This window comes from Micropterus salmoides, unplaced genomic scaffold (assembly GCF_014851395.1).
Source record: "Micropterus salmoides isolate LMB-PRFRI ecotype aquatic unplaced genomic scaffold, ASM1485139v1 Ms_hic_scaffold_3, whole genome shotgun sequence".
NCBI classification, from domain to species: domain Eukaryota; kingdom Metazoa; phylum Chordata; class Actinopteri; order Centrarchiformes; family Centrarchidae; genus Micropterus; species Micropterus salmoides.
Window position 1 is genome coordinate 39,666,446 of NW_024042261.1, and position 27,989 is coordinate 39,694,434.

At 45.0% G+C, this 27,989-nt stretch overlaps 1 protein-coding gene across 1 annotated transcript; it reads right to left on the reverse strand.

Moving 5' to 3' along the window:
* On the reverse strand, positions 1-27,826 carry zgc:162872 (BAR_ACAPs and ArfGap_ACAP domain-containing protein). Its single transcript, XM_038692623.1, has 22 exons — positions 27,461-27,826; positions 27,322-27,379; positions 26,273-26,392; positions 23,144-23,197; positions 22,086-22,144; positions 21,288-21,471; positions 21,163-21,207; positions 20,272-20,367; positions 20,098-20,172; positions 19,640-19,743; positions 19,488-19,539; positions 18,990-19,090; positions 18,805-18,913; positions 18,358-18,551; positions 12,600-12,669; positions 12,242-12,336; positions 11,965-12,041; positions 11,022-11,161; positions 9,078-9,187; positions 8,883-8,993; positions 5,334-5,395; positions 1-4,266 (listed from the first exon to the last, which is right to left on the reverse strand). The coding sequence occupies exons 1-22, from the start codon at positions 27,511-27,513 to the stop codon at positions 4,082-4,084; spliced, it is 2,154 nt and encodes a 717-aa protein (XP_038548551.1). The 5' UTR covers positions 27,514-27,826; the 3' UTR covers positions 1-4,081.
* Positions 27,827-27,989: the final 163 nt, after the last annotated feature.

Below are 27,989 nucleotides of genomic sequence, written 5' to 3' on the forward strand. Positions count from 1 at the left end.
AACGTGTATTAAGAGGTTTTATTAGCATCACATCATTAACAGTGTGGAATGAAATGTCAAGGAAAGTCCTCTCCTGAAGTCTTCCTGTTCCTTCAGTCTGAACTCAGGGCATAAAAACTCAGAACACGTTTTGAAATGAGGTTTTCAGCAGGTCTGAGGCTCAAAAAAAAAAAAAATCAACACTAGTCAATAAATAGCTGCCAGTGAAAACCCGATGTGACGTTGAAGAGTTCTGCTTCAGGGCTGGACTCGGTCTTTACAGCCTGTTGGTCCACGTCAGTCTTCACTCAAGACTCTCAGCGAACGTTTTCTGTGGCTCATTGATAAAACAGATAGCAGCAGCTAATCATCAAATCCCTTTCTGATCACAACACCAGGAAAAAGCAAAACACTTTCTGTCAGCAGCAGCAGCAGCTAATCATCAAATCCCTTTCTGATCACTTTCTGTCAGCAGCAGATGGCGAAGTCTTACTATCTGGGAAGATTTCACGAAACCAAACCACGTTTCAATTCTATTTAAAATCGCCGTTTAACGTTTTTACACGCTTGTATTATTCCTCTGTGTAGTTTTAACTGTTGGTGGCGGGGTTCGCCATCAGCTGACGGGCAACAGTGTCACTGTCCGTTTGACCTGATTGATCATCACAGTTTTGACCTGATTGATAAGCCCAACTGCCGGTGGCCCAGTTGCATTGTGGGTAATGTACATGCCACATTGTTACGAACGTGTGGGATTAAAAACAGATCTCTGGTTCTGCTGCATCGATTTTTAGTAGAGTTAACAACTGTTGGGGGTGGCACCTTGTAAATTATGCTAAGCTAATGCTAAGCAGGTTTTGAGCTCTTGTGTGTTCTAAAATTAAATCCAGGTTTCAGTGACACACAACGGTGGCGGTCAGCGCTGACCTACGTGACGAAAACATTGTACTTCCTGTGGCTGCTTCACAATAAAAGCCAGTTGAAGTGTTTTAATATGAAGCAGCAGCAGTAGGAAATGTTGGGTTAGCATTAGCAGTAGAGCCTGACAGATAGCGATTTCACAACGCTGAAGTTAGCTTCTGATCAGGCAGTTAGAGAAACGGGTCCAGATCACAAACCACTTTGCCTAGCGCAGTTTCAGATTTGTGAAACCTTTATTCTATCTGTGAAAATTGAAAAAAGGACAAAGTTTATCTAGTCCAGATTTGAGGCTCTAGGCATTGGGGTTTTTAATCTGGACCCGAGTTTCCGTTAACTACCAAATCAGAAACGTCGTACAGATTTTGATATGAGGGTTTTTGTAAAATCCAATATTCCGATATATCGGCCGATAACCTTTTTGTTTTTCTTCTTTTCAGAAACACGTAAACAAAGATTCTCCCCAACATTTGTTTTGTGTCGATATGAGACATCAAGACAACACGACATACTGCAATTTAAAAATAGACTTTTTAAATGGTACAACTGTGTTGTGTGACATTTCAAACACATGTTGTAGAGCGCCCTCTGGTGGACAAACTATGCAACGACACCAACATGATTGACAGATCGGTCTAATTTTTTAAATTGTCATCGGTCGGGCTCTAATTAGCAGTAAGCTAATCCAACTTTTTCAGATTTTCAGATAGGTTTTCTTGTTCAAATTGAAAAAAATATATCGCAAAAAAGGATTTCCCTGTTGTGCAGAGCGATTAGGAGGCTGTAACCTTCCTCACATGAACACATAAAATCAACAAACACCGTTGTTCAAGATTCGACTGTAGCTCTTTAAATGACGTTATCTTGCCTCGTCCTCTTTTTGTAAATTCTGTCAAAATTTACAGCAAGTTTGGTTGAAGCTGGTATCTGTGAAATCAAATTACAAACAGTGAACCTGCAATCTGAATGAATGGCAGACCCCGCCACTAACACGTTAAAACAGAGAGATGATTACTTAATATAACTACAGTGAATGGCTGCCGCAGTACTTCCTGTTTTCTGAGCTGTTGCCAGAGCTTTCACCACCGTCCACAATGTGCTTCAGGATCTCAGACACATTGCTGACCTGAGTTATTCACGTGTTAATAATAATAATGCTTTTATTAAACTGCACACACTGACCGCCTCCCTCATGACATCATCAGAGGTGTTAAACAGGTACGAAGTTTTGACAGTAACTGAATTCATTGAAACAATGATCACGGTAACAATGTGAGTATTTACGGTTATGTAGCGCTGAAATGACGATATAGCTTAGCATAAGGACTGTGGAGACAGCTGGCCCGGCTGTCTGAAGCTCGCTGAATAACACGTAAAAATATTATTTGTTTAATCTGTCTGTAAACAGAAATGTAACCCAACCAACCGCGTGATCACAAAGGAAGCGAAACTCGTGTTCCGTGTTGAAAAGTGATGGGGAGCTGTGGAGGCGAGGCTCGGGGGTGGCGCCGCATTCTGCTCTGATCCGGAGCTGTTTGTTGGCGGATAATGTTTTTAAATTTGGGGATCTTCATTCACGCTTCTGAACCTGTCTGCGGCAGTGAGTTTCCGACCTCCACTGTTGTTAATGTAGCTGTCTATGGGCACCCAGAGCTCATAGCACAGCACTGACTGATCCAAACTCCATTCAGAAAATAAGCATTTTAAAAACTGTTTGCTTGTCATCTTGCAGACGGACCTGACAAAGCAGGAAATGTTAAACATTTCAGCATCATAATTTCATTATTTCGGCATAATTTTGACCCGTTTATTGCAACTAAATCACATCGAAATGTTTATTTTGGGTCCATATTGCTGTATTAAGAGCAAATATCGCGGGCATGAGTAACGAGAACACAAAAAAATCAGAGGTCAAACGCGTGTCGAAAATTCACTTTGTTTTCTGAGGGAATATGTGAGCTAAACGCTAATGCCTCAACAACAACAACATGCTGATGTTTAGCAGGTATAATGTTCACCATGTTTACTGTCTTACTGTGCATTCAAATTTAAAATCTATTTGTGGGAACTGCAGTTGTCGGACGCGGTTCTCCCATGATGCAACATTCCACTGAGCAGTAAGACGTCCAGCAGGGGGGAGCTACGCTAGCATAATGTCGCGAGGACGCGTGTGAACTAAAAAGGTTCCTCCTTCAGGTGAAGTGAGGCAGGGTTGCTGCTAACCGTAGGCTACATTATCTGTCTGTATCTGTAGCTAGTTAGCTCTGTTAGCATTGCAGCTTGCAGCTTTGCGGACCCGGCAAGAAAACCACCTCGGTGCTGTATTTCCTGTCGTCAAACTGGCTTCTGTCGGTCCCGGTCCGGCTGCTGTGTTCACTCACTGGGAGCTGGAACCGGTCCACATCATGGTGAGTCTGCATGCCGGGGTGGCGGGGGCATAACGCACATTCAGCTACTGGCTACTGTAAACGCCAATCGATATCTGCGACATGTCCCTCCTTTACCTTTGTGTTTTTAAATATGCGGAAACAAACAGCAAGAGACTCACATCAAAACATGTAAATTTGAAATATGTGACTAGGTGGTGATGGCGCAGTGGATAAGACGCCTGCCTTTGGTGTGAGAGACCCGGGTTCAATCCCCAGCTGTGAGCCTTGTATAGTATTTATGTATAGGCTTTGGATAAAAGCGTCAGCTACATGAATAAATGTAAATTATAAGAAGAAAATTAAAATCGTTACAATGTTTGTACGATTAATAAAGTGTTGTGAAAACGTTTTTTATTTTATTTTATCCCCCGGGGGCCACTAAACTCTGACGGGCCAGTGGTGGAAAAATGATTCATTTCTTCTGCTTTCTAACACGATAGTGAACATGTTCCCATTCTGGACAGATCCAGTCACTATTTTCTGAAATTTGAGGGACCAAAACGATGAACGGAGAGAATGATCTGCAGATTAATTTCTGATAAAAGTAAACATTAGCTCCTCCTCTGTCACCGCAGTAACTGTACATATAAAGTATGTGTGTACTAACACTGTTATATTTATATACTACACCGTATTATTACATCCTATATGTTCAGCAGGTTTTTAGACGTCAGCTGTCGGTTGACTCTTCTAAACATTAAAGTTGCCGTTTCAGGCGGTTCCAGTGGTCTACAGAGCGTCTGCGGTCCAGCGGGTCATTCTGACGTCTTTTCAACATGGTGTTTGCTGTTCACCATTTCTCCTCCTCCATCTTCCGTCGCCGCCGCCTCCTCCTCTTCCTCTCCCCCCCGGCTGAACTGCCGTCTGGTGAGTCTGTCCGGGTCGTGTGACGCCATGTCGCTGAAGTCACGGAAGATGTCCTGAAACGTCTCGTCGTCTCCTGAGTGGAGACCAGGGTCGTAATATATACAGGTGAGTCTATATTTATATACACAGTATATAGACGGGTTTCTTGTATACAAACACTGCTGGATGCGCAGCCAGGGGGCAAAACGCTTCGGTAGCCGGTCAGAAGACCGCAGTCAACCGCTGAAACGTAGATTACACATAGTTTGGAAATTCTTGTTGACTTAATAATAAACTGCCATTTCAGAGTTGGATCTTTTCATTTTGGATATTAACATAACAGCACGGCCGCGCTGCAGGTCCGCAAACAATTTTGTATTGAAGCATCTGCTAAGAAACGTGAAACTTGGCCTGTAGAGAGAAACTCCGGCTGCTGACGTTGCTGCCAGTGAAGCCTCCACTCGGCTGGACGGAGCGGCGTTAATCAGTGTGTTGTGTTTTGTAAAAGCACTGAATACTTCTCTTTTAAATACATGTGCAAAACAGTAACGTTACTTTAAAAGTCGAGACGCTTGCTTGATTTTTTTAAATGTCAGTGGCATTAAAAATGTAATGCTTCGTAAAAATCCTCCTCATTGTTGCTGTTATGAGGACGCGATCAGTTTAAAAAGTCAGGAGGGCTCTGCTTTGTTTTTTATTAGTTTTAAACAGCCTGTCTGATGCAGCATCCTCTGAGAGGCTGCAGTGTTTCAGTCCGGCTGCTTGTTGCCTCCTCAGGTTCATTATTGTTCCAGTAAAGTGGATTCATTTCTAAAACGCGCTGCTGAACAGGTTTCTGTCACTTTTAAGGACGGAGGTGGAAAGTAATTTTAACAGAACGAGTAACGTGACTATTTTGTTTTGATACCCAGTAATAAGTAAAGTAATATTTACTTTTTAAATGAGTAATAAGTAAAAAGTAAGTCATTACAATTTCTGAGTAATTTGCCCAACACTGCAGCTACATGTGCCGTTTAAACCGATGCTCTGCGAGGACAGAGTTCTGCTTCCTGACCCCTGGTTGCATCTTGGTGGTGAAGTTGCACAGAAACCCGTCTAGATTTATACACACAGTATATGTATTTACAGTCCATACAGTATGTTATATAAATGTGTACTGACCCACAGCTCCAAAGACTCCTTCTGAATCCCTCATCTCTTCGTTCATCCTGGCCATCCGCAGTCTGAAACATCAACAATAATCACAGTTTACTAATTTCACAACATCTTTATCCGTCGTTTCATCATTTTTATTTGTTTGGTGGATGCTAGGGATGAAACGGTTACCAGTTTAATGATAAAACACGGTCAAATTCCCAAAGGTTAGTTTTGCCGTTACAAATTTAAATGTTCGTGATAACCGTGTCTGATTACCGCGCACTGGAAAAACTCACAGTAAATACCGTCCAGCATCAAGTCAAGTTAGCGACAGTCTGAAAAACCTGCGCCGCATCGACATGGGTTTGTTTTGATCAATGACAACATGGTGACAGCGCGCCAGAGAGGACTAAAGTGGTCGTTTGTTTGTTATAGACGTGCTGACGGAAAACTTGAATCGCTGCGAAAGGGGCAACATTTCTAATCTAATGAGTCATCTTCGTACCATCACCCACTACTTTATCAGGGTATATACTGGAAGTAAAATTCAATCCTTTTTAAAACCTTTTCAACATATTTTAAGACTGCAGCGCCACTTTGAGCTGTAACACTCGCTTTAAAAGGGTTTTATGTAAATTTTTATAACAAGAACTTTAGTCAAAAATATAACAACATCTAAATAGAACAAGATATAGATGTTCTAAATCTACATCTGTCTGCTGCAGAGGATCCATCCACAACCTGGAGGAGGAGCTAGTATAAATGAGTGTATTAGCATAATATTATAATATTATGCTAATACACTCACTATTATTATTATATAACATTATATTAAAAGTCTATTGTTAATATAATAGTAAGCTGTTAGTTTGATATTAATAAATTATTTGTATGATGTTACTATATTCATAATGATTTCGTATAATAGTACAGTATATACAGTAGCTTCCCACTATTATAATAATAATTCCAGTTAAAGCTGTTTCATTTTGGCGTTTTTTATTCATTAGTTAGTCTCTAACTTTAGCTTTAAGTAGCCTACTAATGCATCAATAATCATAACTATTTATGCAGGACGATGCTCCATCTGTTCACAAAGTGACATTGACGAGCACTTTATGAACAGTTGAACGTGTTTCAATAAAAGGCAACGGTTTAGCTAAATAGACAGCCTGCGTTAGCCAAACCCATTCGCTGCTTATATTTGCCTGTTGTCTTCTGTCTTACCGCTTCACCTGCTGACGGCGCATCTTGTTTTTGAGTAACGGGCAGGGTTCGAGTTTTAATCTGAGCTTCGTGGGGGTCTTTAATAGGCTATACTGACTAACGGTACCTGCGGAGATAATCCAGCCCTGCTCAGCTTCCGGACCAGAAGTCTGATGGTGCGTTCCAGTTGTACTGGGAAGTCGGCATTTCGAGGATGTACCACCACCTTAAGTCGGATTTCCAATCTGAGATGGCTGCTCCGAGAATCAACAGTTAGTGAAAGCTGTAGTTTATACTGTTTATTAGCACTTCTGTGTACTTGTGTCTCATATAAATTTCTGTGTTTAGCGTAAATGCGTAAATACTCCGTAATGCTGTTTTGTGACCGTCTTGTGTCGAGATCCAACAACATCATGTTATCAATTAACATTTAGATGACTGATTTTTGACATTTGTGAATTGCAAAAAAAAGTATTATTATTATACAAACAAACAATAATAATCATTCATTGATCATAATCGATCGAATTCAGTCGTCTGGCAGTTGAATTAGTTGTAAAAGTGTGTATGTAAATTGTTATTTGCTTTTAATGCAGATTTGATATGGTTCAATATATTTACATAATAGTATCTGCTGTTATTATTTTAATGTTAATGCAAACAAAAAGTTTAATTTACACTGAACAAAATTACAAAACAACAGCGAAAGCGGGAAACATATTTCAGCCAATCGTGTGGTTCCACTGACGTAAGGGTCCGTGTTACTTCTAAATGGTGACACATGCGTAGTAGAAGTATAATCGATCGGGAAAAACGCATTTAAACCTTATTTTGGGGCAAATTAGCCATTTTTATCAGATTTTACTGCTGATTCTATTCATGTATTTTTTTGTCCCAGTGACCAGTAAAAGTGCAGTTGTGGATCTCTCCCCATTCATTCAGTAACCACGGTAATAAGGGTTAGGAACTGATTTAGGCCGTTACAGATTAACAGTTCCTGAGTCAGTGATCCTTTCCTAACTTTAGACAGGAAGTGTTTCACAGAAGCGTCCTGACTTCATTACATCTTAACTGTTGAGCTGTCCTAACTTTACTTTTCCACCAGGTAGCTGCTCTTTTACTGCTTTCACAAGATCAACAAAATGTCAACAGGCCGAACTTAATAACTGATTCTACCGATGTGTTTGATGACCGAACCCTCGTTAGCAGAAAGGCTGTCGGCGATGTGACGCTGGATAACGTCTCATTATAAAACATAGTGTGAAGGCTTGATGGAACAAAAGGATCCTGATGCAGCTGTTTGATTGGAGGAGATCGTTAAATTCAAGAAATACATGAAAAACATGCTGACGTCAGCCCGCAGCCTTTATTATTAACTTTATTAATACTTTCCCGAGCAGAGTTGGGGTTTCTGCCGGGGTCAGTGAGGGAGGAGGAGCCAACGCCGCTGCTTTTCTCTTTATTATTATTTTCTTTTCTTTTTGACAGCATCAGCGCTCCGCTGGATGCCGGATATGCGGCGGAGACTGTGTCCGCTGTGTTAGCGCCCCCCCCCCCCCCCTCTTAGATATCCCGATTTCAGTGTTACTGGAATTTATATTTCTCGACAGAGGTTACCAACACCTCTAAGTCATGTGATTTGAAGTTCAGTGATAGTTGTTGTTTCTGCTCCATTTCCAGTTTATGTTTCATTAAAAAAAACACCAAAAAACAGCGCTTAAAAGCCGTTTAACTCGGTTGCTAGGTAACAGACAAGTTGATCACTGATGTTTAGGATTTCTTAACCTGAGATAGGATGAAGGAAGATAAGACAGGATTAAAGTTAGTCAGAAATTCCCTCTGTAATACCAAATTGAGAAAAATCCCATCTTAGACTCTTCCTGTCTTAACTTCAGACTTAAGGTTTCTGTAATACGGGCCCTGGTCTTGTTAGTCTGAAATAGCACCCCGGAAGTATTGCCAAGATGGCTGCCGAGTGGCACGACTTGCCTAAAAGGACTTTGGCTGAACTCAAAGATCTGAGACTTTCTCTATGTGCACAAAAGGCTTATTTCTCTCAAATATTGTTCACAAATCTGTCAAAATCTGTGTTAGTGAGCACTTCTCCTTTGCCGAGATAATCCATCCACCTCACAGGTGTCGCATATCAAGATGCATCGGGATTGACTAAGGTGTGGGGTGGCCACAATAAAAGGTCACTCCAAAATATCCAGTTCATAGAGAAAGTCTTAGATCTTTGAGTCCAGCTCATGATGAATAGGTATCAATACTTTTTGAATATTTCCAGAAAGTTCTAAAAATAATCGTGATGTGATCGTCTACTCGCTAGCAGCAGCAGTAGCTCGCCTGCCTCCATTGACGACTCACAGTGTGACGATGTCAGCGTGGGCTGTTTCCACAGCGATGGCCAATGGGTCCTGTCCTCGCTCGTCTACAGCGTACTGATTGGCTCCTCTCTTCAGCAGCAGACACACCTGTCTACAGCGGCCAATGAACATCAGCATTGATTATTCCAGTTTATTTAAACTCTGTGTGTGTGTGTGTGTGTGTGTGTGTGTTTACCCGGTATGTCCAGCGGTGGCAGCGGCGTGCAGCGCTCCCTGTCCTCTCAGGTCTCGGTGGTTGACATTTGCCCCGTTCAGCAGCAGGAACTCGCAGGCCAACAGCGACCCCTGCAGGCAGCAACGAGAAACACAACCAGCACAAGTGAACACCTTCATGCTGAGTTATACCTCAGCGTTGAATGTACGCCGCCGTACACTACGCCAGAGCTTGTCGTGAACCTCCCTGAAAATGTATCTACATGTCGCTGCGACACGGACCGCGAGAACTGTGATTGGTCTGCTTGATGGCAACGCATTTCCTCCGAGCCTACCGGAAGTGCTCCGGTCTTAAAAGTCAATTTTACGAGTGGCCAGTGAAGTGGCTGTAACACGGTGGATCAATATTTTTGAGTGTCTCAACCCCCGCGACTTGTTTCAAAAAGTAGCTGCAGCTTTCGGACAAATAAACCCCCGAAGTTGGTCTGGATAGCTACATCGTTTACCCGCAGGAGGAGCTCAGAGTTAACTGCTTTTATTAAATTAGCTACATTAAAACTTGATTTATCTTCACTGGAGCTTCTCAGCAGCTTCCGTTCACATCAGGTTCCACTGTTGTTGTTAGTGTCAGAGCTCTGCTGGACTACGACTTCATATTTATATAAAAACCGGACAAAACTGGACATTACTTGGAGAGAAGAAGGTGAGGAGGTTGAACTACCTGGTGAGTTCAGAAAATATGTCTCTGTAACTTTATTCCAGCTGTCGTACTTTGCTGTGAACAGGTTAGCATAGCATAGCCCTGATCGAACCAAACTCCATTCAGAAAACAAACATTTTAGTTGTTGTCCTGCTGACAGACATGACAAGCATGAATTCATATGTTTAACAAATCGGCATCATGTTGCAGCTATTTCAGCATCAGTTTGATCCGTTTATTGGAATTAAATCACAGCAAAATGTTTTCTTTGGGTTCATAAAGCTGTAGTAATCGCGGGTTGTGTTTATTCGCTTATCGCGTTGTGTGTGAACCGCCAACTGGCGTTTTGACGGTGTAATTGCAGAACGACACAGACACCAACGCGCACTGTAGGCTACAGCGTAAGCTACGCACGTAGACGCGATGCAGACGTATAAATCTGATTTTAAACCTGCAGTGGATCTTCTTTCTCTTTTATTGATTTACTGTTTGTAATTTTCTAAATCAGGTCCATATTAGACTCCAGAGTGAACCGACCACGTCGTAGAGAAGTAAACATGGAGGCCACAAAGGTTAGCATCTATCTTTAAGTTGATTTCAGGTGGAAGAAAGAGAATTTGTGAGCAGATGATAACAAGGAGGAGCAGGAAGACTACTACCTCCATCACTGCCGTCCTCCATGTTTTCGCTCACCGCAGGTCCCGCTAGCGCCGGACTGTGAAGACGGTCGCTCTAGAATGCCGTCAGAGTTGCATGGACTCCGCTATGACGTCCAAAAGTCGCATTTTAAACGAACTGATATCTGATTTAGACCACGTATGAAAGTGTGCTCAAGCTGGAAAAGATATACGTGACTTGCTCCCACTGTTCTGAGTCCAGGTCCCTGCTGGGTTTGGTCCAAAAGCAGCCCCCAAACTGGTGCACTGCTCCACTGTGAGCCGTTATTTTAAAACAATCTCGATTTTTCTTTTGAATGTTTCCGTCTCTATTAGCCTAGCTAGTTATTCTAGCTTGCTGGTAGTTAGCACTGAATCCCTTTAGACGCTACCTTTGCTAAGGAGACGCCTAGCTATCCTTAGCTGTCTCTCTCTCGTGGCTCTACTAACGCTAACCTCACAGCGACAGGAAGTCCTGTGAGCCTGGCAGCACCAGCAGACCATAATGTTTGTAGAGTGATGGCTAAGTACCAATAACTGGCTGTTTTCTGTGGCTCTCTGACTGTATGATATTATTATTGTTGCATCGTTATATTTTGTGCCTCCTCACCCCGACAGTAGCTCCTATCAGCGGCGTGCGTCCCTCCTCCTCGGCTAGGCTCCCGTTGACCTCCGCTCCCTGCGCCAACGCCGCAGCCATGGCAATCAGATCTCCCGCCAACGCAGCCCGATACAAACGCAGCCCAGCATCTGAATACCAATATCACACACAGTCGTTTATTAATAATCACACTGGTTCCCAAACAGGCCGTGTGTTGGTGTTAGCATGTTTCTATCTTTCAGATCAGTCAACACAGAGCTGATAACGTGCACGGCGGCACTCTCCCTGTCTGCAGTGTTTGTTCTGCACATGCTCACATGGAAAAAAGGAGATTAGAAACAAAATAATGAACAAAAAAAGCAGGTTTATCAAATCCCCCAGCAGATCAGAGGGATTTAATGGATCTAAAAACCGACCGAAACCGAGACACAAGCGTTCAGAGAACTAAAACTTCACGGTTCAGACGGGTTCTGTCCATCTGAACCGTGAAGTTTTAGCGACATCTAGTGGTGAGAGTTGCAAATTGCAACCAGCGGCTCACGGTGCATTCAGGTGCTCTTCAGATGGTCCCATTTCCTCCTTAAATCTTTATTGCAAAAAGAGAAATAAAGTGTACAGGTGACATGAAGAAGTATACAGAACTTCGAAATCGTGCAAAATCATGTACTGCACATACATATTTTGCTAACATGTCATGTGTAATATGGTTATAATGGGTAGTTTGCTGTCCACGTAGAGCGAACTAGATGCTTGCCTGTTGTTTAAATGCTCTGATAATGCTAGTCCACGTTAAGAGCACATAAACACACTGAAGTCAGAAGAACGACTTGACAACTCGGGGAAATGGGACCATCTGAGGTGCACGTGAATGCACCATGAGCCGCTGGTTGCAATTCGCAGCCCAACCCGATCCAACAGCTGTTGAGATGCTTCAGGCGACTGCTGGACTTACGAGCTCCGTCTGAGATGGCGTTCTGTACAAATCTCTTCTCCACATATTTCTCTCTGATCCACGTCTCTTTCTCCGATCTGAAAATAAAGAAGAAAAAAAAAATCAGGAAGCTTCACGTCAGCGTTTATTCTGTTCTTAAACTGTTATTTACTTGTTTGTCTTTATTTCACACCGACAAGCAGTTTAGCAGAATCAGTTATGGGAATGATTATTGATTAATTTACGAGATGCTAATGTCAGGGTAGAAAATCAAATAAAAGCTAAAGTAAGGTTTTACCGCGGGCTGTTCGTTCTGGGTTTGACTCGTCCCTCCTCTGAACATCTCGCCTCAAAGATCCGGTTCATGACATTATTTCCCAGAACACACAGCAGCTGAAGAAGAAGAATTATCATTTTACCCCCATTGAAGTTAGCAGAAGACTAAAACGTCAACACAGTAGAACATAGAAACCCCACTGCCACCTAGTGTTTTGGCAGTTTAATTGCAGAGCGACGCAGACACATGTACGTGCTCGTCCTCGCCGTCGAGGGTTAACTGGCTTCAAGTCTCCGGGAAATTAATTAATGTCAATGTAATGTCCTCTGAAGGGACGTAAACATGGCTGTGTGTGTGTGTGTGTGTGTGTGTGTGTTACCTTCAGCTGTTCAGCGTCCCACGAGTCCAGAGTGAGAGATCGCACCTTGGACAGGTGAACACCCAGGCTCCTGTAAAAAATAAAAGAAAGAAAAAGTCATGTTGTACAAGCCCAATTAGTTATATTCATATTAGTATATACAGTACATGAAGTATATTATACTGCAGATAATAAACCCCTATAAGATAATACAGTAGAAAATATTGTTATGTCACATGGCTCCTGTAACCTGTCATGGGTCACCTGTCCTGAGTCACCTGTCCTGGGTCACCTGTCCTGAGTCACCTGTCCTGGGTCACCTGTACTGGGTCACATGTCCTGGGTCACATGTCCTGGGTCACATGTCCTGGGTCACATATCCGGGATCACCTGTCCTGAGTCACATATCCTGGATCACCTGTACTGAGTCACATGTCCTGGGTCACCTGTACTGAGTCACATATCCGGGATCACCTGTACTGAGTCACATGTCCTGGGTCACCTGTCCTAAGTCACATGTCCTGGGTCACCTGTCCTGAGTCACCTGTCCTGAGTCACATATCCTGGGTCACATGTCCTGAGTCACATGTCCTGAGTCACATGTCCTGGGTCACCTGTCCTGAGTCACATGTCCTGGGTCACCTGTCCTGAGTCACCTGTCCTAAGTCACATATCCTGGGTCACCTGTACTGAGTCACATGTCCTGGGTCACCTGTCCTGAGTCACATATCCTGAGTCTCCTGTCCTGGGTCAGCTGTACTGGGTCACCTGTCCTGAGTCACATATCCTGAGTCTCCTGTCCTGGGTCAGCTGTACTGGGTCACCTGTCCTGAGTCACATGTCCTGAGTCACATATTCTGAGTCTCCTGTCCTGGGTCATCTGTCCTGAGTCACCTGTCCTGAGTCACCTGTCTTGGGTCACCTGTACTGGGTCACCTGTCCTGAGTCACATATCCTGAGTCTCCTGTCCTGGGTCAGCTGTACTGGGTCACCTGTCCTGAGTCACATATCCTGAGTCTCCTGTCCTGGGTCAGCTGTACTGGGTCACCTGTCCTGAGTCACCTGTCCTGAGTCACATATTCTGAGTCTCCTGTCCTGGGTCATCTGTCCTGAGTCACCTGTCCTAAGTCACATATCCTGGGTCACCTGTACTGAGTCACATATCCTGGGTCACCTGTACTGAGTCACCTGTCCTGAGTCACCTGTCTTGGGTCACCTGTCCTCAGTCGCATATCCTGGGTCACCTGTCCTAAGTCACATGTCCTGGGTCACCTGTACTGAGTCACATGTCCTGGGTCACCTGTCCTAAGTCACATGTCCTGGGTCACCTGTCCTGAGTCACATATCCTGGATCACCTGTCCTGAGTCACATATCGTGGGTCACCTGTCCTGAGTCACATATCGTGGGTCACCTGTCCTGAGTCACATGTCCTGGGTCACATGTCCTGGGTCACCTGTACTGAGTCACATGTCCTGGGTCACCTGTACTGAGTCACATATCCGGGATCACCTGTACTGAGTCACATGTCCTGGGTCACCTGTCCTGAGTCACATATTCTGAGTCTCCTGTCCTGGGTCAGCTGTACTGGGTCACCTGTCCTGGGTCACCTGTCCTGAGTCACATATTCTGAGTCTCCTGTCCTGGGTCACCTGTCCTGAGTCACCTGTCTTGGGTCACCTGTCCTAAGTCACATATCCTGGGTCACCTGTACTGAGTCTCCTGTCCTGGGTCACCTGTCTTGGGTCACCTGTCCTAAGTCACATATCCTGGGTCACCTGTACTGAGTCACCTGTCCTGAGTCACCTGTCTTGGGTCACCTGTCTTGGGTCACCTGTCCTCAGTCGCATATCCTGGGTCACCTGTCCTAAGTCACATGTCCTGGGTCACCTGTACTGAGTCACCTGTCCTGGGTCACCTGTCCTAAGTCACATGTCCTGGGTCACCTGTCCTGAGTCACATATCCTGGATCACCTGTCCTGAGTCACATATCCTGGATCACCTGTCCTGAGTCACATGTCCTGGGTCACCTGTCCTGAGTCACATGTCCTGGGTCACCTGTCCTGGGTCACCTGTCCTGAGTCACATGTCCTGGGTCACCTGTCCTGAGTCACATGTCCTGGGTCACCTGTCCTGAGTCACATATCCTGGGTCACCTGTCCTGAGTCACATGTCCTGGGTCACATGTCCTGGGTCACCTGTCCTGAGTCACATGTCCTGGGTCACCTGTCCTGAGTCACATATCCTGGGTCACCTGTCCTGAGTCACATATCCTGGGTCACCTGTACTGAGTCACATGTCCTGGGTCACATGTCCTGGGTCACCTGTCCTGAGTCACATGTCCTGGGTCACCTGTACTGAGTCACATATCCGGGATCACCTGTCCTGAGTCACATATCCTGGATCACCTGTACTGAGTCACATGTCCTGGGTCACCTGTACTGAGTCACATATCCTGGATCACCTGTACTGAGTCACATGTCCTGGGTCACCTGTCCTAAGTCACATGTCCTGAGTCACCTGTACTGAGTCACCTGTACTGAGTCACCTGTACTGAGTCACATGTCCTGGGTCACCTGTCCTGAGTCACATATCCTGGGTCACCTGTCCTGAGTCACCTGTCCTAAGTCACATATCCTGGGTCACCTGTACTGAGTCACATGTCCTGGGTCACCTGTCCTAAGTCACATGTCCTGGGTCACCTGTACTGAGTCACCTGTCCTGGGTCACCTGTCCTAAGTCACATATCCTGGGTCACCTGTACTGAGTCACATATCCTGGGTCACCTGTACTGAGTCACCTGTCCTGAGTCACCTGTCTTGGGTCACCTGTCCTAAGTCACATATCCTGGGTCACCTGTACTGAGTCACATATCCTGGGTCACCTGTACTGAGTCACATATCCTGGGTCACCTGTACTGAGTCACCTGTCCTGAGTCACCTGTCTTGGGTCACCTGTCTTGGGTCACCTGTCCTCAGTCGCATATCCTGGGTCACCTGTCCTAAGTCACATGTCCTGGGTCACCTGTCCTAAGTCACATGTCCTGGGTCACCTGTCCTGAGTCACATATCCTGGATCACCTGTCCTGAGTCACATATCCTGGATCACCTGTCCTGAGTCACATGTCCTGGGTCACATGTCCTGGGTCACCTGTCCTGAGTCACATGTCCTGGGTCACCTGTCCTGAGTCACATATCCTGGGTCACCTGTCCTGAGTCACATATCCTGGGTCACCTGTACTGAGTCACATGTCCTGGGTCACATGTCCTGGGTCACATATCCTGGATCACCTGTACTGAGTCACATGTCCTGGGTCACATGTCCTGAGTCACATATCCTGGATCACCTGTACTGAGTCACATGTCCTGGGTCACCTGTACTGAGTCACATATCCTGGATCACCTGTACTGAGTCACATGTCCTGGGTCACATGTCCTGAGTCACATATCCTGGATCACCTGTACTGAGTCACATGTCCTGGGTCACCTGTACTGAGTCACATATCCTGGATCACCTGTACTGAGTCACATGTCCTGGGTCACCTGTCCTAAGTCACATGTCCTGAGTCACCTGTACTGAGTCACCTGTACTGAGTCACCTGTACTGAGTCACATGTCCTGGGTCACCTGTCCTGAGTCACATATCCTGGGTCACCTGTCCTGAGTCACCTGTCCTAAGTCACATATCCTGGGTCACCTGTACTGAGTCACATGTCCTGGGTCACCTGTCCTGAGTCACATATCCTGAGTCTCCTGTCTTGGGTCACCTGTCCTCAGTCGCATATCCTGGGTCACCTGTCCTAAGTCACATGTCCTGGGTCACCTGTACTGAGTCACCTGTCCTGGGTCACCTGTCCTAAGTCACATGTCCTGGGTCACCTGTCCTGAGTCACATATCCTGGATCACCTGTCCTGAGTCACATGTCCTGGGTCACATGTCCTGGGTCACATGTCCTGAGTCACATGTCCTGGGTCACCTGTCCTGAGTCACATATCCTGGGTCACCTGTCCTGAGTCACATATCCTGGGTCACCTGTACTGAGTCACATGTCCTGGGTCACATGTCCTGGGTCACCTGTCCTGAGTCACATGTCCTGGGTCACCTGTACTGAGTCACATATCCGGGATCACCTGTCCTGAGTCACATATCCTGGATCACCTGTACTGAGTCACATGTCCTGGGTCACCTGTACTGAGTCACATATCCTGGATCACCTGTACTGAGTCACATGTCCTGGGTCACCTGTCCTAAGTCACATGTCCTGAGTCACCTGTACTGAGTCACCTGTACTGAGTCACCTGTACTGAGTCACATGTCCTGGGTCACCTGTCCTGAGTCACATATCCTGGGTCACCTGTCCTGAGTCACCTGTCCTAAGTCACATATCCTGGGTCACCTGTACTGAGTCACATGTCCTGGGTCACCTGTCCTGAGTCACATATCCTGAGTCTCCTGTCCTGGGTCAGCTGTACTGGGTCACCTGTCCTGAGTCACATATTCTGAGTCTCCTGTCCTGGGTCAGCTGTACTGGGTCACCTGTCCTGAGTCACCTGTCCTGAGTCACATATTCTGAGTCTCCTGTCCTGGGTCACCTGTCCTGAGTCACATATTCTGAGTCTCCTGTCCTGGGTCAGCTGTACTGGGTCACCTGTCCTGAGTCACCTGTCCTGAGTCACATATTCTGAGTCTCCTGTCCTGGGTCACCTGTCCTGAGTCACCTGTCCTAAGTCACATATCCTGGGTCACCTGTACTGAGTCACATATCCTGGGTCACCTGTACTGAGTCACCTGTCCTGAGTCACCTGTCTTGGGTCACCTGTCCTAAGTCACATATCCTGGGTCACCTGTACTGAGTCACATATCCTGAGTCACCTGTCTTGGGTCACCTGTCCTAAGTCACATATCCTGGGTCACCTGTACTGAGTCTCCTGTCCTGGGTCACCTGTCCTGAGTCACCTGTCCTGAGTCACCTGTCTTGGGTCACCTGTCCTAAGTCACATATCCTGGGTCACCTGTACTGAGTCACATATCCTGGGTCACCTGTACTGAGTCACCTGTCCTGAGTCACCTGTCTTGGGTCACCTGTCCTAAGTCACATATCCTGGGTCACCTGTACTGAGTCACATATCCTGGGTCACCTGTCCTAAGTCACATATCCTGGGTCACCTGTACTGAGTCACATGTCCTGGGTCACCTGTCCTGAGTCACATATCCTGGATCACCTGTACTGAGTCACATGTCCTGGGTCACCTGTCCTGAGTCACATGTCCTGGGTCACCTGTCCTGGGTCACCTGTACTGAGTCACATGTTCTGGGTCACCTGTACTGAGTCACATATCCTGGGTCACCTGTACTGAGTCACATGTCCTGGGTCACCTGTACTGAGTCACATATCCGGGATCACCTGTACTGAGTCACATATCCTGGATCACCTGTACTGAGTCACATGTCCTGGGTCACCTGTCCTAAGTCACATGTCCTGGGTCACCTGTACTGAGTCACATGTCCTGAGTCACCTGTACTGAGTCACATGTCCTGGGTCACCTGTCCTGGGTCACATATCCTGGGTCACATGTCCTGGGTCACCTGTCCTGAGTCACCTGTCCTGTGTCACCTGTCCTGTGTCACCTGTCCTGAGTCACATGTCCTGGGTCACCTGTACTGAGTCACCTGTCCTGGGTCACATGTCCTGGGCACCTGTACTGAGTCACCTGTCCTAAGTCACATGTCCTGTGTCACCTGTCCTGTGTCACCTGTCCTGAGTCACATGTCCTGGGTCACCTGTGTATGCCGGAGCACTCGATGCACATGGTGACTCCCAGGTTGATGGAGGCCCAGCGAGGCTCCTCCTCCCCACAGTCACAGCACTGATGGTTCCCGGGACCCCCGAGGGCCACGCCCAGCGCCGGCGGCCTGTGTACGGGGGGGCCCGGTGAGGAGTCCCCACTTAACTGGAGAGGGGGGAGCTCTTTAGGCTGCACACAGACGGAGGAGGAAGGTTTTAGATTTACAAAGCTACAAACAGCTGGTTAGCTTAGCTTAGCATAAAGACTGGAAACAGGGGGAAACAGCTAGCCTGGCTCTGTCTGTAAACAAACATACAGACCTCTTCTTGCTGTGGCTTCATATTTAACAGACATATGAGAGTGGTATTAAACTAACTCTCATTATGACACTGAACAGCCTTACTGATCAGAATAATGGCGGGATCGGTGAGCGTGAACCTGCCTGTGTGAGCTGAGCGGCTCTCTCCCTGTAGGCGAGGTCGATGCTGCCCTGCAGAGCGCTGAGCCAGGCCTGCTTCAGCTGCTCCGAGTCCGCCTGCAGCGCGCAGCATCTAAAACAAACACACCGTCAGACAAACGTGGAGAAACACCTGCATGATCTTTCTGTCAATGTGACGACGCTCTTACTTCTGAACGGAGAGCAGCTCAAAGCAGAACCGCCGCTCGATGTGATCCAGAGATTTCACGGCACACAGTCGGAGATCCTCGAACAGAACCACGTTCTCCTCCTGCAGCACCAACACAAAGTTTCATCCTGCTGTTCGTCAGCTGCAAATTCTCTGTTCTGTTCTTGTGTGGTTTTGTTTGTTTTTCAGCACCAAAAGTCGGACCAAATCAAAGATGTGAAATAGGCTAACATCAAATTGTTTATGCAAACCAGATTGACTAATACTTTTATTAATTTTACTAAAATTAGGATATATCAAATAACATATCAATTTGAAAGGCGACGCTAATGAAGTCTGCATGTCCCTCTGCAGTGACATTGCTCTGCATGAAGGAGCCTCCTTGTCACATCCGTCCGCCTAAACTGTGTGGTGGGACGCAACATCAACAGAACTTTACAAGCTGTTGTTCTCCTCTGCTGGCCGCGGTTTTCACAATAAGGTCATCACTTAATTGTACCTTGTGTGACTTCCTGTAGAAGAGCTGGTTGTCTCTGATGGAAAACCAGCATCTGAAACAAGTTTAAATATTAAAATTAAGTTTTGTTTTATAACATGAAGATTTATTTAAACGTGCACACAGAGTAGAAACCAGTAGAATCATGTCTGTACCTCTTCCAGGTTTTGGATTTCCTCCTGGAGCGTTTGAAGAGGTAACCCTGGATGATGTCATCACTCTCGGGACACGGGCTGACCAATGGCTCTCCGGAAGCATCCTAACACACACATACAAAACATCAGTGTTGCTGGGTCTAGGACTTTGTTACCTTTGGACAGAGCCAGGCTAGCTGTTTCCCCCTGTTTCAAGTGTTTATGCTAAGCTAAGCTAACCAGCAGCTAGATTGTACTGTACATCTAATTCAAGAAAGCAAACTGTTGTTTTAACAGTTTACTTTACAGCTGAACATCTTATTTATCCCCCAGCATGCACGCTCCTCTGACTAAAGAACCATGCCATCTTTTTATGCATTTGTTTTTGCATCAGATTTAGATCCCGACAGAGAGATGAGCTCCCGAGCAGGAAAATGGGAATAATAAACAGCTGACTGTGTTTGGTGAAGAGTCCTTACTCTCTGCTGGACCAGCAGGTGTGAGTTCTCCAGGTCTTTTCTTTTAGCTGCACAATCTGTTGATAACTGCGACAGCTGAGGGCCAGAAAGAGAAGCACAGGTGAAGTTAGATCGCAGAGGAGGAGGAACTAAATAATGTCTAATAATTCAGAGAAAGGGGTCAGAGGTCAGGACCTGGGCTGCCATCGTTTTCATGGTGGGCTCCAGGTCCCTGAGCAGGTCGAAGCCTTGGTGGAAGAAGGTGAACTGAGCATGGACGAAGGAGAACACCTAAAAAACAAACACATCAGTACTTTGAAAAGGTACTAGAACAGTTTTTACTATTGGATAAGTCTCGTGCGTTTGGATCCTGCTCCTCGGTTCCCGACTTCCTGCATATCTCAGCTCCTGACTGAACTGCAGACTTTTACCGTCCATCAAGTGTCTCTGATCTGCCAGCAGCCGCTACGCCGACCTAACGTCACCTCATGTGTCCCGTCAACAAAGCGTGAAGGAGAGAGTCCTTCTGGTTCCGGTCCTGGACCGTGGCGGACCGCAGCAAACGCTCCAAAGTTTGACTCAGCTTCACTAACAAACTGCAGCAGCTGCAGTCAGGAGGTTCAGTGCGAGGGAGGAAGCAGCTCCGACGTGACGAAGCGTTTCCTTCAACACGGCGTGAATCTGAAGGAACGCTTCAGCGCTCTCCCAGATCCAGCTAACGCTAACAGCAACAATGCCTCAGGTACTAAACACAGGTGAGCCGACGTTCACCTTTTATACTGAAGGGAAACCAAAGATGTCTACAAATGATTCAATATATATTTTACTTCGAGACAAGTCCCCAGAGACGCCCTTCTAGTACAGAGACTCCTTTCACTTTAGCCATGAAGGGGAAAAGGAGGAAGCTCACAGAGCACTGACAAGATCTGTGGTGAAGGTGTTGGAACCAGAACCGAGATCTGATAAGAACCGGATTCAGAATCAATAAAACTGAAACAATACCCAACCCTTACTACTACTTTCCCCCTGCTTCCAGTCTTTATGCTAAAGTTAAACTACAGTTTATAAAGTTAAATCTCAACTCACAGAGTTTAAGATGTCGAGTCTCTGCTGAGTCTTGAAGGTGTTGAGCTGGAAAAGAAAGAAAGAATATTTCAGCGGCTGATATTCAGTTAACACCTTTCCCCAGGTGTGCTGGTCTGCGTGCGTACCTGCAGACAGTAGTCCAGGGCAAAGTGTTGATAGCATTTGCGTGTGGCGAGCAGCAGATGACTCGCCCGCTCGGCTTCGCCAGCTTTGTGGCGAGACACCTGAGCGTTCTTCACCGCCGCCGTATCCAGATCCTCTCCGATCCGAGCAAACTCCCTCCTGGTCTCCACCAGCTGGGGCAGGAACCTCAGACACACATCATCATCATCAGCATCATCATCGTCACAAGGAAATTAGTGTTTGTATTATTACTCGGCTGCTTAGGTCACGTTAGCTTCAGTAATGTTAGCATCAGTGACGCTTCAGTAACGTTAGCATCAGTGACGTTAGTTTCAATAACATTAGCTTCAGTAACGTTAGCATCAGTGATGTTAGTTTCAATAACATTAGCTTCAGTAATGTTAGCATCAGTGACGCTTCAGTAACGTTAGCATCAGTGATGTTAGTTTCAATAACATTAGCTTCAGTAATGTTAGCATCAGTGACGCTTCAGTAACGTTAGCATCAGTGACGTTAGTTTCAATAACGTTAGCTTCAGTAATGTTAGCATCAGTGACGCTTCAGTAACGTTAGCATCAGTGACGTTAGTTTCAATAACATTAGCTTCAGCCATGGAGAGAAAAAGTCACATGTGACGTCATAACTTTTTTGGTTGCAGTCTTTGTAATTATATATCTTCTTATACTTCAACAGTTTTATGACAAACTGCAACTTTCTTGACTTAACTGATAAACGTGTTTAATTTAGGACACAATTCAAAAGTGTCCTCTGTAAAAAACGTGTGTGTGTTTTGGACCTACTGTGTACAGAGGTTGGTCAGCTGCTGGCTGATGGCTCTCTGAGTCTGATCAAACAACATCTGAGGACAAAAGACAGACGGGTGAACACAGTACTGCTGCTGCTACTCGTCACTGTATAGCAGAGGTCACTAACAGGCGGACCGCGGTCCGGATGCGGACCGCCGACCTACAGCCCATTTATTATTGAGACTTACTACCTCGTGACGGAGCGTTTCTATTTTAACCCGCGCAGCTTTTCTAGCATTTACTGTACTGGTTTAGAGGACCAGGAAACTCACAGACCAATCGCATGTGCTCCAATCGTCTCATGTGACGCTGCTCAGCCAATCAAATCTGTGCATACCGATGCTTGCGAGTCGAGTCCGCGAGATTCACCAGAGACGTTTTGGAAACACACGCGAATTGAGGAGACGAAAGATAAAAGAGATTTCACATGACTTTTAATCAAGAATGTACAGATTTTTACATGTACATTCCTCCCACGGGCAGTTCAAAACCAGAATATCTCATAGATCTAGATGCTAGCTGGAGCTCACGTTTCTCACTGAACAACAGAAAGTAGGAAAGTGGTAGCTCTGTAAGAGGAAATGAAAGAGAAGAGGAGGCATTACAGCTGTTCATTTGTATGTTTATTATAAAATTGGTTAAGACTGCACTTCATCACTTCAAGCTACACTTTTTATTACATTTTTTCTAAAAATTAGGCACTTTAGTTTACTTAAATTTAGAATTTATTATTTGAATAGTTATTATTTATTATCCCTCCAGTTTGATGTGAAAACTGACTGAAATATTATTTGATTTGACAGTCCGTTGTTGACTAAAAACATGTGTTGATACAACTATAGGTTATAGTACTGAATGATAACGCAAGTTCGTCGTTTTGATGTTCCGGACCTTTGCTTCAGGAAATTTTCTCTAACTAGACCTCTTTGAAATCTAATTGAATACCCCTGCTGTATAGGTTTGTCAGTTACAGCTGAACACACTGATAACGTGACTCAAACAAGTAGAGGTAAAGAACATACTAAGAAAACAGGATGTGTGTGTTCACTCACAGTGTGGAAGCTGACCATCTCCTGCAGGCCCTGGTTGAACTGGTTCAGACAGTTCTGAGAGGAAGGAAACAGGAAGACAGTAGGAAACCTTTCAAAACAAATAGCTGAGACGCTGACCTTCTGCCAGCATTCAACACACTTCCTCCACTCCGAGAACACCCTGCAACATAACTGCAGACTGTGTGTAACGGGGAGTACGTTAGCTATATTTCAGGGTTGGGGAGTACGTTACGAGTTATATTTCAGGGTTGGGGAGTACGTTAGCTATATTTCAGGGTTGGGGAGTACATTATTGGTTATATATAGTTCAGGGTTGGGGAGTACGTTACGAGTTATATTTCAGGGTTGGGGAGTACGTTACGAGTTATATTTCAGGGTTGGGGAGTACGTTACGAGTGATATTTCAGGGTTGGGGAGTACGTTACGAGTGATATTTCAGGGTTGGGGAGTACGTTACGAGTTATATTTCAGGGTTGGGGAGTACATTATTGGTTATATATAGTTCAGGGTTGGGGAGTACATTACGAGTGATATTTCAGGGTTGGGGAGTACGTTACGAGTGATATTTCAGGGTTGGGGAGTACGTTACGAGTTATATTTCAGGGTTGGGGAGTACGTTACGAGTTATATTTCAGGGTTGGGGAGTACGTTACGAGTTATATTTCAGTGTTGGGGAGTACGTTACGAGTTATATTTCAGGGTTGGGGAGTACGTTAGCTATATTTCAGGGTTGGGGAGTACATTACAAGTTATATTTCAGGGTTGGGGAGTACGTTAGCTATATTTCAGGGTTGGGGAGTACGTTACGAGTTATATTTCAGGGTTGGGGAGTACGTTACAAGTTATATTTCAGGGTTGGGGAGTACATTACAAGTTATATTTCAGGGTTGGGGAGTACGTTACGAGTGATATTTCAGGGTTGGGGAGTACGTTACGAGTTATATTTCAGTGTTGGGGAGTACGTTACGAGTAATATTTCAGGGTTGGGGAGTACGTTAGCTATATTTCAGGGTTGGGGAGTACGTTACAAGTTATATTTCAGGGTTGGGGAGTACGTTATTAGTTATATATAGTTCAGGGTTGGGAGTACATTACGAGTTATATTTCAGTGTTGGGGAGTACGTTACGAGTGATATTTCAGGGTTGGGGAGTACATTACAAGTTATATTTCAGGGTTGGGGAGTACGTTAGTTATATTTCAGTGTTGGGGAGTACGTTACGAGTGATATTTCAGGGTTGGGGAGTACGTTACGAGTTATATTTCAGTGTTGGGGAGTACGTTACGAGTTATATTTCAGTGTTGGGGAGTACGTTACGAGTTATATTTCAGGGTTGGGGAGTACGTTAGCTATATTTCAGGGTTGGGGAGTACGTTACAAGTTATATTTCAGGGTTGGGGAGTACGTTAGCTATATTTCAGGGTTGGGGAGTACGTTACGAGTTATATTTCAGGGTTGGGGAGTACGTTACGAGTTATATTTCAGGGTTGGGGAGTACGTTACGAGTGATATTTCAGGGTTGGGGAGTACGTTACGAGTTATATTTCAGTGTTGGGGAGTACGTTACGAGTTATATTTCAGGGTTGGGGAGTACGTTACGAGTTATATTTCAGTGTTGGGGAGTACGTTACGAGTTATATTTCAGGGTTGGGGAGTACGTTAGCTATATTTCAGGGTTGGGGAGTACGTTATTAGTTATATATAGTTCAGGGTTGGGGAGTACATTACGAGTTATATTTCAGGGTTGGGGAGTACGTTAGCTATATTTCAGGGTTGGGGAGTACGTTATTAGTTATATATAGTTCAGGGTTGGGGAGTACATTACGAGTTATATTTCAGTGTTGGGGAGTACGTTACGAGTGATATTTCAGTGTTGGGGAGTACGTTAGTTATATTTCAGTGTTGGGGAGTACGTTACGAGTGATATTTCAGGGTTGGGGAGTACGTTACGAGTGATATTTCAGGGTTGGGGAGTACGTTACGAGTTATATTTCAGTGTTGGGGAGTACGTTACGAGTTATATTTCAGGGTTGGGGAGTACGTTACGAGTTATATTTCAGTGTTGGGGAGTACGTTACGAGTTATATTTCAGGGTTGGGGAGTACGTTAGCTATATTTCAGGGTTGGGGAGTACGTTATTAGTTATATATAGTTCAGGGTTGGGGAGTACATTACGAGTTATATTTCAGGGTTGGGGAGTACGTTAGCTATATTTCAGGGTTGGGGAGTACGTTATTAGTTATATATAGTTCAGGGTTGGGGAGTACATTACGAGTTATATTTCAGTGTTGGGGAGTACGTTACGAGTGATATTTCAGTGTTGGGGAGTACGTTAGTTATATTTCAGTGTTGGGGAGTACGTTACGAGTGATATTTCAGGGTTGGGGAGTACGTTACGAGTTATATTTCAGTGTTGGGGAGTACGTTACGAGTTATATTTCAGGGTTGGGGAGTACGTTAGCTATATTTCAGGGTTGGGGAGTACGTTATTAGTTATATATAGTTCAGGGTTGGGGAGTACATTACGAGTTATATTTCAGTGTTGGGGAGTACCTTACGAGTGATATTTCAGGGTTGGGGAGTACATTACGAGTTATATTTCAGTGTTGGGGAGTACGTTACGAGTGATATTTCAGGGTTGGGGAGTACGTTACGAGTGATATTTCAGTGTTGGGGAGTACGTTACGAGTGATATTTCAGGGTTGGGGAGTACGTTACGAGTTATATTTCAGTGTTGGGGAGTACGTTACGAGTGATATTTCAGTGTTGGGGAGTACGTTACGAGTGATATTTCAGGGTTGGGGAGTACGTTAGCTCTATAGTTCAGGGTTGGGGAGTACGTTATTAGTTATATATAGTTCAGGGTTGGGAGTACATTACGAGTTATATTTCAGGGTTGGGGAGTACGTTACTAGTGATATTTCAGTATTGTTGGTATTTTCATAATCATGTAATGTTTCTGTTTTATTTCTCTTTTGAAGATATACCAGGCTAAAAGTCTACAGCCATGCTAGCAGCTAAGTGAAGCTATACAGCTAAAAGCATCACCACACATCTAGCATGCTGATGTTTTATCCATCCATTACAATAACTTTTATATGATTAGCATTAGCATCATGAAGCGCCATACGGTGATGACGCCGTCCTTCTTGTGGTGCATGGAGAGTTCAGCCAGGCCGGTCAGGAATAGCTGATTAGCTGCGTTGTACGCTTGTCCTGCCTCCACCATCTTACTGCACAGCTTCATCACCTGAATGGTCGGAGACACAGATTACTGACCAATAAGCTCTCGTCACAGGTCATGTTCATAAGACAACGAAAAAACATGAGACGTCTGTAGATGTAGGAACAGTTTCAGCCATAGGGGGCAGCAGTACTGCAGTACTACAGAACTACAGTACTGCAGTACAGAGGTAGAGCAGTGTGAGTTGGTCATAGCAAAGGGGACAGCACTAGTGCTTAACCGTAACTGTAGAAGTAGTAATAGGAGTACCGTTAGAAGCAGTATTAGTATTTGTAGTAACAGAACTAGTAGTAGTAGTAATAATAGTAGTGTTGTAGTTAGAGAAGTAGTAGTAGTAGTAATAATAGTAGTAGTGTTGTAGTTAGAGAAGTAGTAGTAGTAGCAGTAATAGTAACAATAGTAGTATTAATAGCAGAATTAGTTACAGTAGTAACAATATTAGTTGAAGTAGTTGTAGTAGTATCAACAGTAACAGCAGAAGTAATATCAGTAGTACTAGTGGTAACAGTACGGACAGTAGTAGTAATATTAATAGTAACAGTATTACCATTAGTAATAATGGTATTTACAGTAGTATTAACAGTACTAACAGTGGCAGTATTACTTACAGTACCAACAATACTAACAGTAGTAGTAGTACTAACAGTAGTGGTAATATCAGTAGCATTATATATCAGGAGTAGTATTAACAGTACTAACAGTAGTAGTAGTAAAAATACAAATAGTACTAACAGTAGTAATATCAATACTGTCAGCAGTAATTGTATTAACATTAGTATTAATAGTATTTACAGTAGTACTACCAGAAGTACAGTACACTAGTATTACAAGTAGGCCTACTAACAGTAGTCGCAGTAGTAGTAATTGTAGTAGTTGTAGCAGCAGCAGCAGTAACAGTACTAGCAGTAGTAGTTGTAGTAACTTAGTACTTGTACCTTGTCCAGTTGTGTCTCCAGTACAGAAACATCCGCCTCGCAGTTCTCCAACTTCAGTCTGGACAAAATAAACACAACACCGTCAGGACTTCTGCACATGCGCTGTTTGCACATGCTTGGCGGTGCAGTGTGTACTTACCTGAACTCAGGTGAGTCTTTGATGCACTCCTCAAAGTCGAGCAGAGAGTCCATGTTGCGTCACTGAGTCAGCTGTTAATAACGTTTATTAGCCTATTAGCTTAGCATCAGCGCCGTGTCTCTCCCACCCAGCAGCTCCTCTCTCTCTCTCTGATGATTCATTTTACATCAAACTCCGTCCGCGAGCGGGAAAACTGCCGATCACCTTCTGCCACGAGCCTAATCGATAGCTTCGCATCGATTGGACACGGTGCACGCGCGCCTGCCCGCCGCGCACGTTGTTGCGGGGTTTAATTAGCGCCAATAAAAAGGTGCGTTTGGTTTGTTTTCAGCGTAACAGCTGTTCGTGCATCCTGCAGCCAGCTGCTGCTCCGCCTCACATCCGGGTCGGTTGGCTCAGAGCCTGACAGCGCAGACACAGCGCCCCCTGCGGCCCGGGGTGGTACCGAGGCCGGGACTCCTGGTGGATCTTCAGTGGTTTTTGTTTGACAGTATTTATTCACTGTTGCAGCTGCGAACGGCTGATTTGT

Excerpts from the sequence above, each read along its gene's own strand:
- zgc:162872 (XM_038692623.1), bottom strand. The coding sequence starts at position 27,513 with ATGGACTCTCTGCTCGACTTTGAGGAGTGCATCAAAGACTCACCTGAG. Across the intron at positions 27,380-27,460 it reads AAAGACTCACCTGAGTTCAG|ACTGAAGTTGGAGAACTGCG; the intron begins GTAAGTACACAC and ends TATTTTGTCCAG. Across the intron at positions 5,396-8,882 it reads CACGCTGACATCGTCACACT|ACTGCGGATGGCCAGGATGA; the intron begins GTGAGTCGTCAA and ends TTGATGTTTCAG.